At 48.4% G+C, this 12,488-nt stretch overlaps 1 protein-coding gene across 11 annotated transcripts in view; it reads right to left on the bottom strand.

Annotated features, from left to right (window-relative positions):
* Positions 1-12,488, bottom strand: part of LOC138060913 (AP-4 complex accessory subunit RUSC2-like) — a 60,341-nt gene that overhangs the window by 14,506 nt on the left and 33,347 nt on the right. For 6 of the 11 annotated variants that reach the window (XM_068926920.1, XM_068926914.1, XM_068926919.1 and 3 more), the window contains one exon: positions 2,079-4,157. In XM_068926920.1, coding sequence (XP_068783021.1) covers positions 2,079-4,050 — 1,972 coding nt within the window. In that variant the 5' untranslated portion in view covers positions 4,051-4,157. Of the gene's footprint in view, positions 1-2,078; positions 4,158-5,102; positions 5,200-11,331; positions 11,467-12,488 lie in introns of those variants that run through there. The other 5 variants (XM_009685400.2, XM_068926922.1, XM_068926916.1 and 2 more) reach the window with 4 other exon arrangements.

Raw genomic sequence — 12,488 nt, forward strand, 5'->3', positions numbered from 1 at the left:
ACTGTCCCCTCCCATACGTGCTGAGGACTCACCCAACCTAGCACAAGCATCCCAAGTAACAGCACTGCAGCTCTGCATCCCATATCACACTCAGTGCTGTTGGAAAGGCCCATTGCTCCCCTGCCAGATCTTTCCCTTCTGCCTTCCTCCTCTTTCCTTTATAACAGTTCCCTCTCTGAGCTTCCCTCCTCCCCCTGCCCGTACCAGAACCCAAGCAGGATGTTCCATGTATCAGTGGTGGCAAGAAAGTAATTCCCCAGGAGCAAGTCAGACCCACAGCAGAAATAGAAGAGTTTCCAACCCTGGAAAAGCCAGGCCTGCTTTAGCAAATGACAGACACAGACGTCCTAGGGCCACTATATCCACAGTGACACAGCTGAAGTGTGAAGCGCTGTACACACAGTGCAAAACACACACACACAGCACTGGATACACACAGAGGACTGGCTAGGCTCCTTGACTGACAGCCACACAGCATCCCAGCATGGCATAGCAGGCTCTGGCATGCCTCTCCTGCCCCTCCTCCAGAACTGCCTTTGGGCAGGCACCTGCCTTAAGAAATGCCAGGCCTACGGCATACTCAAGGATACAGAGCTGCTGAGGACCTTCAGGATCTATTCCAAGCAGAGCTCTAGTTATCACTTAGCAGGGCTTTCTTTCCCTCTAGTCCCTCCTCAGTCCCTCCAGGCTTCATGCTGCTCTCAGCTGGAGCAAAGCAGCTCTGCGTCTATCTCTGGCTGCAGGCAGGCGTTTTCTGCATAGCACTAATGACTGCCTTGCTATTACTGGTCATAGGAAGGGACAGTACAGAGGCCATGGCTGTGGGAACTGCTGTCTGCCCCCTTCTCCCACTCCCTACGCAGCTCTTGCTCCCTCCAAGCAATTCCTCTGCAAACCAAGAGCGCTGCTCCCATTGCTATCTTCTCCCAGAAGAGACCTGCTTTCCAAGCCATCCTGTGCACCAAGCACAGGTTCAAGGCTCAGTAAACAAAGAGATCAACACAAAAAGAACGCTTGCTCCAAAGGCTAAATTCTCTCCCACACTTGCAGTGCAAAACACGGCCCCAGCAGTGAATGAATTGTTCTTCCCATCTCCCGCTAGAAATCTTCATGGCATTAAATGGAAACAATCAGGGCTCTGGCACATTAGGGGCTATCTACCACAGCAATCTGGTCATTGCTCCATTTTAGACAGGCTCCTACCTGTGAAGAAGGTACAAGAACTGCCTGGGGCAGGGACAGAGATCTCCTGGTATGCTAGAGGAATGGCTGTACTTCAGCCACTTATGGGTCACACAGCTCCCTCACCAGGACACGGAATGGCAATATCAGTGTGGAAAGCGATTCTTGTAAAGGGCTTTCCTGCAGAGGGAACCGGAACAATTACCCTGGTGATGGCCACGTGCCTCTCTACAGGAATCCTTGCTGCAAACCCATGCACTGTGGAGGATACAGCGAGGATATTCCAGGCTAACGGGATGGCTGAGCACAGACACCACTGCTCCTCTAACATCTACAGGGCTCATGCTATAAATTGTGGCAGACACTTTGTAAGCTCCCTGGGCCCTTCATCGAGAAGAGGCTGCTGGCTATGCCTTCTCCTCCCCTCCATATGGCTCCAAAGAAGAAGGGCTAAAAAATATCTAATTGTTCCCTTTCCTACCTCTGCTGGGAACCCAGCTGTGCTGAGCATCCTCAAATCCCTCTCTTGGGAACTAACGGCAGGAGATCCTTATGGGACTGGAGGAGTACAACTCCATGGAACGGAGTCAGAATAAGACAATTCTCCAAGAAGTTGCATAGATCCTAAGTGCTAATGCCATGTCCTCCCTTACATGATATGGGAGGACTGCACACTACCTCAAAAGGCTCTAGAAACAGACGAGGGCAAGACAGTTGCACTGATGTGGGTCTGAAATAAGCACAGCAGGGCTTTACCCTAGAGAGCAGTAGGCCAGAGAACAAACTGCAGAGGCAACGGTCTCCCAGTGCCATGCAGGTTCTTCTGTTGCTCCCCTCACGTCCCAAAGGGCAGCCTTTCTTTTTACATCTCCATTCTGCCTATTTTGGCTCCTTACCGTCTGCTCGGATTCTAACATCTCTTTGTCCACGGCCACTGGCAGAGCTACCTGAGCAGCTGGCATCGGCCTCCGTGAGCAGGGAGAGAGAGGCTTGCTCACCTGCCCCATGCCCACCAGGGATGGTCTCACTGGAGCCCGAGTCTTTGGTGGAACGCAAAGCCTGGCCATCCCTAAAGGTTTGATCCAAGCAGAAGCCCTCACAGCTCCGGTTCAGGCCATGGATGAAGGGCATGGGTGGAAGACTCTGGCTGCGGCGAGCTCTTTCTTCAAGGAAGGCTGGGCAATCCCGCTGTGTCTCAGGAATAGGGGAGAACTCCAGGGAGGAATCACCACTGGATCGGAGAGGTGGGGAAGAGCCATTCTTTCTCCTGCCTTTAGCCAGCTCAGCAAAAGATGTCACTCGCTTTGGGGGAGAACTCTGGATAGGTATTGCTGGACTTTCACTCAACTTAACGGGACAGCTCACCATACGCTCCAGAGAGCCCAGCCGGCTGCTAGGACTCCTGTCCAGGTTCTGATCGTAGCTCCTGGAGCGCTGCCGGCCTGCGTTGAGGTTAGGTGGTGACACATTTACATAGACCTGACCCTCAATCATATTCTGGGTGGTTTCTCCCTTTGTCTCTTCTTCACTGCACTCCGCATTGCTTTCTTCTTGTTTCAAGTCAGGCCTTCTAAACAGGTAGTATTCATTTGGCTGGGCTGGGCTACCTTTGGTGTGGTCTTCTGAGCAGCTAGTTATGGAAGATCCTGCTGGGCTTGGGGATGACTGGGAAGACAAGTCACACGTGACTAACTTATAATAATTCTGAGTGGCCACAACGAGCCGTGCTTGGCTCTGGAAGCAGGCAGTGAGATCTGAGCTCTCTGAAGTGCAAGGCTCACAGTGGAGGTGGTAAGAGTTGCAGTTAGCGTCAAGGACAGGTGAGGAGGAGTGTTGACATCCACATACCTTCCCTGAACTCTCTGGATGATGCGACTCACAAGACATCTTGGATTCTGTGGGTGATGAATGCAAATCCAGGTAAAAAGCCCCTGTGTCTGAGTGGCTGCAGAAGGAAGAGTCACAGGACAGGTTGGCTGAATTCAGGTTAGACTGAGAATGGCCGTTCATTTTGTTGTAGAGAGCACTGAAGTTCACCAGCACTCCATCGGAGCTGTTGCAGGAAGAGTCACTGATGTAGCCCATCTGCTGGTCAATTGCTTCCGACTGACTCGATGAACTGTAGCACCGACAGTGCTGGAGCTCTGAGCTGGAACAGCTGCATGTCCGGCTGTGCAGAGTGTCCTGATTCCTCAGTGCTTCACCAGTGTTCTGGTTCCATTCTTGGTCGCCACCATCAAACAAGAAGCTGGAAGAGCTCCCACGATGGCAGCTGCAGTCATCGAGCTCCATGCGTTCCGAGGCCTGGCGGCACCGGTTGACGTTGTTCCTCTTCTGGACGTCATCACTGCTGATTTTGTCCTCTTGCCCATCCACCACACCGGAGCGAGTGGCCATGTTCCAGGACTTCACAATGTGGTTGGAGTCGTGGAGGTGGAAAGGGGGCAAGGACAGCTCATGTAGGTGAAAGGGAGGTTTGCCAGCCACAAGGGAGTTGTGAAGGTGGAAAGATTTTTGACCCAAGTCATCCCCAAAGATACCGAGGTCTTCACCCTCATTCAGCAGGAAAGGGTTGTGCCGCTTACTGACACTAGGGACAATCAAGTCCCTCGCTTTGCCTTCTTTGTTGTCTGAGGCCTCTGCTGAGGTTTCCGAGGTTTGGAGAAAGCTGCTGTACACCAAGGAGTCAGTTTGTGAAAGGTCTCTGTCTGGAAGGGCAGAGGTCCGTGTGATGCCTAGCTCTGGCTGGCAGAAGGGGTTGGTCCTTTTACTCACGGAGCAGCACTGTCTGTCAGGGACCTGGCAATGCACCAGGGGAATGTGATGGACAATCAGTGTCTCGCCAGTCAGCTTGGGTGGACTATCCATGGTGAGGAATGCTCTTCAGGACATCAGTTAAGCTGGCATGACCCATGGACAGGTTGTGGTGTACATGAGAGGCTGGAAGAACACTTCTCATGGAGGAATTCAGATACCTAGGGAGAGATCAAAATAAACCAGAGAAAGTCACCTCTCAGGAAAGGCAGAAACAGTTTAAAGCATCCTTGGCTTGACTGAAGACTGCATGCCCTGAACAGACTGGGTTCTTCTCAGCACAATTACTAAAGTCCTCAGCTCTCCTTCTTCAGGGAAAGCACTACAACGCAAGGTAAACGTGTCCCCTCCCTCCAGACTGTTGGGACAACGCTTTTGCTTCCAACTGATCCCTCTCAAACCTATCTGAAGTCAGAAAAATGATTTTACTCAAGTGACCAAAGGGTTGCACAGGTCCTGCTCAGGACATTGCCCTGCAACGGTCGTGGCACTGTAAACTCACAGGAAAACAAGCAGACAGCACACAAATGCCCTCTGATGAGGGCAGTCTATCTTCTTGCACTGGATTCAGTATCTTTGCCTGCCTCTTGGTTTCTTGAACTTTCCCTTAAGAACAAAACCCTTAACTGTACTGGCAGATCTCACAGCATTAGAGATACAGAAGTCCAGGTCAGCCCTGGAACAGGAAAGCAGGAACACCCATTCTTCTCTGAAGTCAAGGAGCTCCCACGAGGCCCTGAACTCTGTTAATGGTGCCAGGGGAACAAATTAAAGCGGGCAACTACTGAGGCACACAAGCGCCTCCCGTGTTATGGGGAGTGGATGACCTCAGTGAGGCCATGGGGAGCTACTGCTGAAGGTTAAATAGATCTCGTACAGCACCTTGCATTCTACTAACCTTTTGCTGATGACAGTCATAAGGTGGCTGGCTCATGGTTTCCTGCCACTTTGCCACATTATCTGTAGCACTTATCTACTGCACTTCACAGGGGTATCACTCTAACGGTCTGCAGTCCCAGGAGCCATACAGGCAGGGTATTTAGAGCCCAGCTCCTTCAGCGGTCAGTAAATAGCAGGCTGTCATAAGGCTAGAGAAAGATGTTTACCAGCATTTGACATTGGAGAGCAGGAAACACGTTCACTCCTTCCCCAGCTGCTCCAGAGGGCCAAACAGTAAGTGCTCCCAGGAAAACCTGGTGGGTGTTTTCCCTCTTGAATTCCCTTATATACTTCAGAGAACCCAGAGCAGAGAAATTCATGGCAGGCAACTAAGGCAGAAAGGAGAGGGAGAAAGCAGGTTGAACCGGGTTCAACCAATGTTGAACCAGGACAGTCTTGAGGGATTTGAGAACGAACTAGGGCTCTCGAGCATCAAGCTCTCCTCCTCCCAACTCTGGCCCAAACACTGCTGGTCAGCAATCCACATCTCATGTCTCATCTCAGCATCCTCAGTGCTCACAGCATCCTGATGCCCTATGCTGTGATCCTGCTCTGGACACCAGGACCCCTGGGTCTGCTGCCATCACTCCAGATCTCATGAAGTAACATCCACAATATCTCGGCCTTCATCTACCTTACCTCAGCAGTTGTGACTATAGGATGATAATATATTTGGAGGAGAGCTACAAGGGCACATGGGAGCCCAGAAGGGAAATTGAAAAATGAAGGATAAAAAGTCAGAACAGTGTAGGCAATGAGATGGCTCTACAAAAGGAAGATAAGGAGCTTCAGTTGTTCCAGAGTCACAGCATAAGAACAGCTATTAAAAGATGCTAAAATAAAGCTGATCAAAAGTACTTTCCTCCCACGCATAACAGTGCATCTCAGAGACATAGGATGTGTTGGCAGGAAAAAATCAGAAAGATGGAAACAGACCTGGTGTTTACAGTAAACACCTATTAATGTAAGAGTTAATGCTAACACCAGTGTTAACAAGCAGACAAGCTTGTGGATCAGACTAGACTCTATCAGAGATCAGCATGAGACTCGCATGGAGGCCCACACCCTCGCACCTGCTTCTGCTGGGATGTTTCACCCAGGATTAGGCTCTGAGGGAGAGAGGACACTTGGACCACATCCAGCTAGACTATCGCGTGATCCTAAGCTCCCACCAACTATAGATTCCTTAATACTCATATAACCCTTCACTCCCCCTTCGGTGACTTCTCTGTCTGACAAGTCTCTGGCTGCTTTCCCGCATCTTCTGCTGCAATAGCTGAAAGGGATGAGTCAGTTCTCAGCCCTGATTCCCAGGAGACCTTTCACATCAGGGATTCTCAAGCTCACATTATTCAAGAACCACCATTAGTAACAGCAGCTACTGGCTCTGTGCCTAGCACACACATATACTGAAGGTGATGTTCTGCAGCTGGGGCAGTGATCGTGCCCCATTCTGAAGAAGCTTGCATACCAATGCTGGTGCACATAGCAGCAGGAGCCCTGATTTACCCTATCCTCCCCCAGCAGCAAAGAAAAAAGGATGGGCATGGGCCCCCCGTGCCCATCTGTTCATTCAGACCTCCGCTGCCTTTGCAAATACCTTTGTGGCTGGTTGTAAGGTTTAGACCATGTCTCTCTGTAAGTGGTTGCTGGGAACAGATTTCCAGCACCAGCACTGATTTGCTGACAAGCCTTGCTGAGCAACACAGGCCTCACTTTGGTGCAGATGTTGCTGTGGGAGGATAAGGTTTGCACAGGCACACTTTGACATTTGACAGCAAAATGTCAGAGAGCTGACACACAGCCATTTCCCAGTTGTCTCTCTGGAGCTCTGACCGCATCATGCAACTCTGCCCAGCTATTCAGTTTCAGTGGCAGCAAAGGCTCCCTGGGTGGACTGTGATTCACTGTCACAGATGCTGCAGCAGACGGATGCCTATTCCACCTGCATTCCCAGCCTGCTCCCAGTACAAGGCTCTGAGGGCCAATATTGCAGGAGGCATGAAGTCAGTTGCTGCCGGGAGTCATCCTAACAGCTTCCCTAGGGATATGCATGACTTCTTTCACGTGCTAGATACCCGTCTCCTCCTTAGAACACCTCTCCTGGCTTCTTCCTGTCTTGGGGATTGCAGGGAAGTCAGGCAGTAGCATTAATACCACAGGGACCATTCAGTTCCCAACACCAGACCAACCTTCCTTCCATATATCTCTGGCCATACCCCTCCCTTGGTTCTCCCTCACCAATTTTGGAAGACTGTAGAAGGATTCTCCCTCTTATATTCAAGGTTTGGAAGGCTGGGATTGACACTTGGCCTTAAAATGCATCAGGCAGAGCAGTGTGTCAGATTCTGTAGGATTTGATCAGTTCTCTGCAAAGCCCTTACAACCTTTTGCAAGCAATGATTCTCAGAAGTGGGGATAGGTAGCATGTACCCAGACACTTTTGCCAAATCACTTCACTCTTCTCATTTACCACTTGTAATACCATAAGCCCACAATGCGCTGAATCCTCCTCAGTACTACACACACAACAGCAAACATAGCATCCAGCAACGATCCCTGCTCAGAAAAGCGTGTCATGGCAGTACAAGGCAGGAGATAACAGATAGGTGCAGGCACAAAGGGAGCACCGTGACTCTAAACACAGCAGTTTGACAGTCATTGTGATTGCAAATGTCAAAATTCTTTACCTCTTGCCGCTATAGCTTTGCAGAGAAGCTGCTGAAGACCTCAGAGCTGGCTCCAAACCAGCCTGCGTGGCTCTGCTTCAATTAGGAGGGAGCTTGTGCAAATACCAGCTATGCCTACAAGTGCTGATGCGTTAGGTGTGGCAGTCACACACCTCCAGATATACCCCGCTACCTATTACTGCCCTAGTGACACTTTTGGAGCTCCATCACTGATTGTTTAATACTCTGCTCTGCTCAACACTGTCAGCTGCACAGACGAGGTGACCAAGTTCAAGAGGCAGTAAAGCAAGTTTCTCGTAAGATATAATGCAATAGCAGAGGAAGGCACGCACAGATTTAAGAGACAAATATCATTTAAATACAAAAGGATAATATATATAGCATAGAGGATGCAGAGCCAGGAGCAAGATCATCAGAACTGCCAGCTGGAGGGGATACTGCCTTTTTGAAGGCTGGCTTTTCTAAATAGATTAGCGTTTCTACAAATCCCAGCCACTTCATCCATGAGATTGAATGCACAACATAAATATTTTACTGTGCCCGTTCTTGCTGCCTCTTTCTGTATGGCTATGGTTTCATTGTCATCATCTTCCTCAGACGAACCAAGACCAATTAAGTCACTTAAGAGTGAAAGATGGAAAAATAGGGTTAAGGGCTAGGAATCCAGTCTCACTGACAAACTGGCAAAATCCTTTTGTATTGAAGCTGCACACTCTTTTGAAGGCTGTTCCACAGAAACCCCTGATTCCTATGGGGCATTTGCACCAACATGCCCGAAGAAACCACACAGCCCTACAGAACAAGAATCAGCAGAAATGCTGCAAAAAACATGTATCTTTGCTCCGTGGGGAGAAATATATCCAGTTTACCCATTATAAGTTTACCTCAGGGCCAGGTGGTTGGGAGAAGAATCCAAACTGAAAGTCAGATCTTGAGACTTTCCACTGGACAGCCAGCGTAGGGGATCTCAGGGCTCAAACAGCTGCTCGCTGACTCAGGCACCAGTTTCCAGGATTCAAGTAACACAGTCCCTGCCACAGCTTTGCTACTCCAAAGCCTGCCAGAAAGTACTGAATGGTTTAAAAAACTCAGCAGGACAATTCCAGCAAGCTGGGGGGCATTCAGAGAACAGCCTGAGTGAACAGCAAGAGACATGGAATGAGTGGTTTGGGGACAGGACTGAACCATCTGATTAATAAAAAGAAGATAGGTGTGAGGATTTTGGAAGCCTCTAAGTTGTTGTAGGGTAGAATTAGCCAGTGGTATCTGCTTGGATAGTCATTCATTTCTAGCCAGCTAACACATCGCTGCCAAATTCACACCTTCATCAAATCATGTAATATATCATCCAGCACATTTAATGAAAGAAAAGGTTTAAAAGGAAATACTAGCTGTTTGATTCTTCCTAAGCTTCCAGCTCTCCTTCCCTGCCTCAGGGAACACAGAGCACAGTGAGGTTGGTCTGCCTGTTCCCACAGTGAATATTCCAGCGCTTAACGTTACAAGGGAGCTGCTGCAAGATAGGAAGATTAAATATTTCCTAAGCTTTTCCCTTAGCTCAGGCCTGTTCTTCTCGTGCTCCTGAAGAAGTCATGATTCCTGAAGAGATCACTTCCATTTTCTTTCCACAGCTACGTGCTGCCTGGGCCAGAGGATTTTCCAGAGGTTTCCAGGACAGCTTGACCAAGAAGCCTAGCCAAAATGTATCACTACGTGCCAGAATTATATAGGATTACAATGTGTTCAAAATGGAAACTGCAGCATGTGACAATTAATCCAGCCTTTGTGCACACGGAAGCAAGGAGCTTCTCAAGTCAGGGGTAAGGGGCTTGCTATAGTAATGATATGGTGAGCAAGTAAAGGTAGACTGTATATTCCTGATGATGACACAACTAGCACGAGGTAGGTACCTCCCCACTAGAAGTAAAGAAGTCCCAGCTGCTTTTAGTGTTTTGTCTTAGAGGAGACATTAGAAATAGCTCAAGGAGCAAAACTACGCCAGCTCTCATGCTGGCTGGACAGCGACCTGACAAGTTTCTCCTGTTTCTGTGCTCTCTTGCTCCATGACTCATCCTTTGGCACGTGGCACTCCGCAGTAGCCAGTTATAGGCCATGACTCACAGGCATTAGCCAAGGTGATCTGGGTTTGAGTCTGTTCCTTCTTTCCATCAATCCTCTGTCCCAGCCCCAATCATATATGCTCCCAATTACCATATGCAAATCTACAGAGAAGAAAAAGACTTTGATGTTTCTAGCTCTTAATACCACACTTAGATTACTGCTGAATTAAACTGCAAATGCAGTAAATCCTTTCTTATCACAGACACTCAAGTAGCAGCTGCAGCAGCTGCAAGAAGAACTACATTTCTATAGCATCTTTCTGTCTGATCATTCTGAAAGCATGTTAAAGATTTTACAAGAGCAGGAGTCACAATTCTTTTCTGAAACGTGGATCTGTCCAGGTGCTGGAGCCTGGCTGCTACGTGATTCCCAAAGAGCACTCAAGGATCCATGAAGATAAGAAAATTCCAATAAGATAATGAAACTGCTGGGCAGAACCTAGCTAAGCTGCCAAGCTTTACTCCTCTTTACCACAGGACTTCTTATAAACACAACATGGTGCATAGAAGCCAGCCAGGGGACAGAGCCCTGCCACCTAACTCCCCTGCACCACTTTCAATGACATCTCATAACCCAGTCTTTCCACGCAGCCCAGGCTCATCTGCACTGAATGTGCATGGTATCTGCCAGAGACTGTACAACTTCGGTCAGGGCTTAGCCACAAAGCAAGGCTGTGACTATCAGCTGGCTGCCTCATGAATGTGCTCCTTTTCCAGACATGGCTGAGGAACCAGAGGCTTTAGTCAAGTAGTGGAAAAAATACAGCCCAGGTAGTTCTGGGTGAATCAGAGTCAAGGAGAGTAGAAGTACAGCTTGAAGATCTTCCCACCAACTTCTACACGTGGGAGCTGGGAGTTAAAAAGTCTGCACCACAACCACCACACAGTAGGGCATGGAATAAACCACCTCCCTGAAAGAGTCACGCCTGAAGCTCAGTGTGGCTTCATGGACCAAAGCTGAACTGTGCCTGGAGACATACAAAATGCCAAGGCTGCTCCTGAAGTCTCTGTTATATGGCTACATGCAACTGTAACTGAGCAGGTTGTTCAGGTGCGCTCTGCAGGGGCAAAGGCTCCCAGGATCATAGAAAGAGGAGGAGAGGGTATAGCTGCTTCACGTAAGTGAGAGTACTTTCAACAGCACTGGAGATTTCAGGGGTTGCTGAGGATATAAGCGCCCCTAAAATTGCCATGTTTTGGAAAGGTCTCTGAGAGGTCACAAATCATTCTTGCTGGGCCCTGTGGACTTTCCCCCCAAACATCTACTGGAATCTAGCTTCAGACAACTTGGCCTTGCCCAGCTCCTGCCAAAGGAGAGGTCTTGCTTATCCAAGGCTTAAGCGGGGGACAATTTCAGCATGAGGTTTCACCTGCACAAAGAAAAAACAAATGAGGAGCGCTTCAACTTGGATAGTTCTAAATCCCCTATCACCTTCATGACTTGGGGAAGACGGTGAGCTAACCCCTAAGAGGAACAAACAAGGTCTGTCTTCACCTTAAACAAGGTGTTACTGCAGTACAGGTTGGCACACCCACAGAAACTTCAGCGACTCCTTAGCTGCCTATCTTTGCTCTTACTCACTTACTTTGCTCTTACTTACTATCCAGATTAAAACTGGCATGGCATTTCTCTCCAGATCACATCTTGCTGCAATCACAGCTGCAAAACAGTCTTGAAGCCTCACTGCAAGGGAAAAGTGCCAAAGACCACTGAAGAAAGCCTAAAAAAATAAGGAACTCAGTGTTAAGATAAATGAGATAAAGAGATTGTAAAATCATGCCCACTGTCCTTTCAGATCAAAGCTTCACATACATAAGAATTACTCATTATCAAGTGAAAAACAGCCAGTTCTGGGATGACAGATTATAGATATATGACCTCATGCAGCAACACAGCAAGAGTAGGACAGGCAGTAAAGGTGGATACTACTTTCAGCTGCGAATAAAGGAAAACCTCAGGGGGACCAAGCTTTTGAAATAATTAAGGTACTATCCCACCCCACAACCCACTGTAGCTAACTACACAGAACCTTGGGATGCATGAATACAGCAAAAGATTTCAAAAAACCCTAGTATGATCATTTTCAGACTTGTACAAAGCAGCAGCGTGATGGTTTCCCTATCAGGACTAGGCAGCCACGTCCCAGTGAATGGGAGAAGCAATGCAGATGAAACAACCTAGTAGCGATGAGTGTCAGCTCCGCCAGACAGACAGAATGCCTGCATCCGCAGAGCTTTATTATTTTTAAATGATGCAATCCTACATGAAATTTAATATACTGTGTGCAAGCAGCTCAGAAGCCCCAAAACCAAACACAAACGGAAAACATCCCAGCAGCAGGCTGGTTTTACTAGATGTTCCTCTTTATGCTGCTCATCTAAATGGCTTTTCAAATAGCAGCTACGTCCTCCTGCCAAAACTGCAGGAAACTTTAACCCTTCCCAGCTCTAGGAAGCTCTACCAAGGCCAGAAGCAATAACTGGATGCACAGGAAGAAATTTTCTACCTCTGCAAAGCAGGAATTTGCAATAAACAATTCAATCGCCTGGAAGCGGGCAGAACCCTGATTCAGAAATGATAAGATGTTATAAAGCAAGAGGGCTGAGTTAACAGTCCAATAAAAGTGGCATCTACCAAGGCTAAGGCATCCAATCTATCCCATCCTGTACAGGATGTCAGGACTACATATATTTTTGCTACTGCCATCCAACTGCTCTTAGTTCATGGGCTGGACTGAGCAAT

This window comes from Struthio camelus, chromosome Z, assembly GCF_040807025.1.
Source record: "Struthio camelus isolate bStrCam1 chromosome Z, bStrCam1.hap1, whole genome shotgun sequence".
In the NCBI taxonomy this organism is placed as follows: Eukaryota; Metazoa; Chordata; class Aves; order Struthioniformes; family Struthionidae; genus Struthio; species Struthio camelus.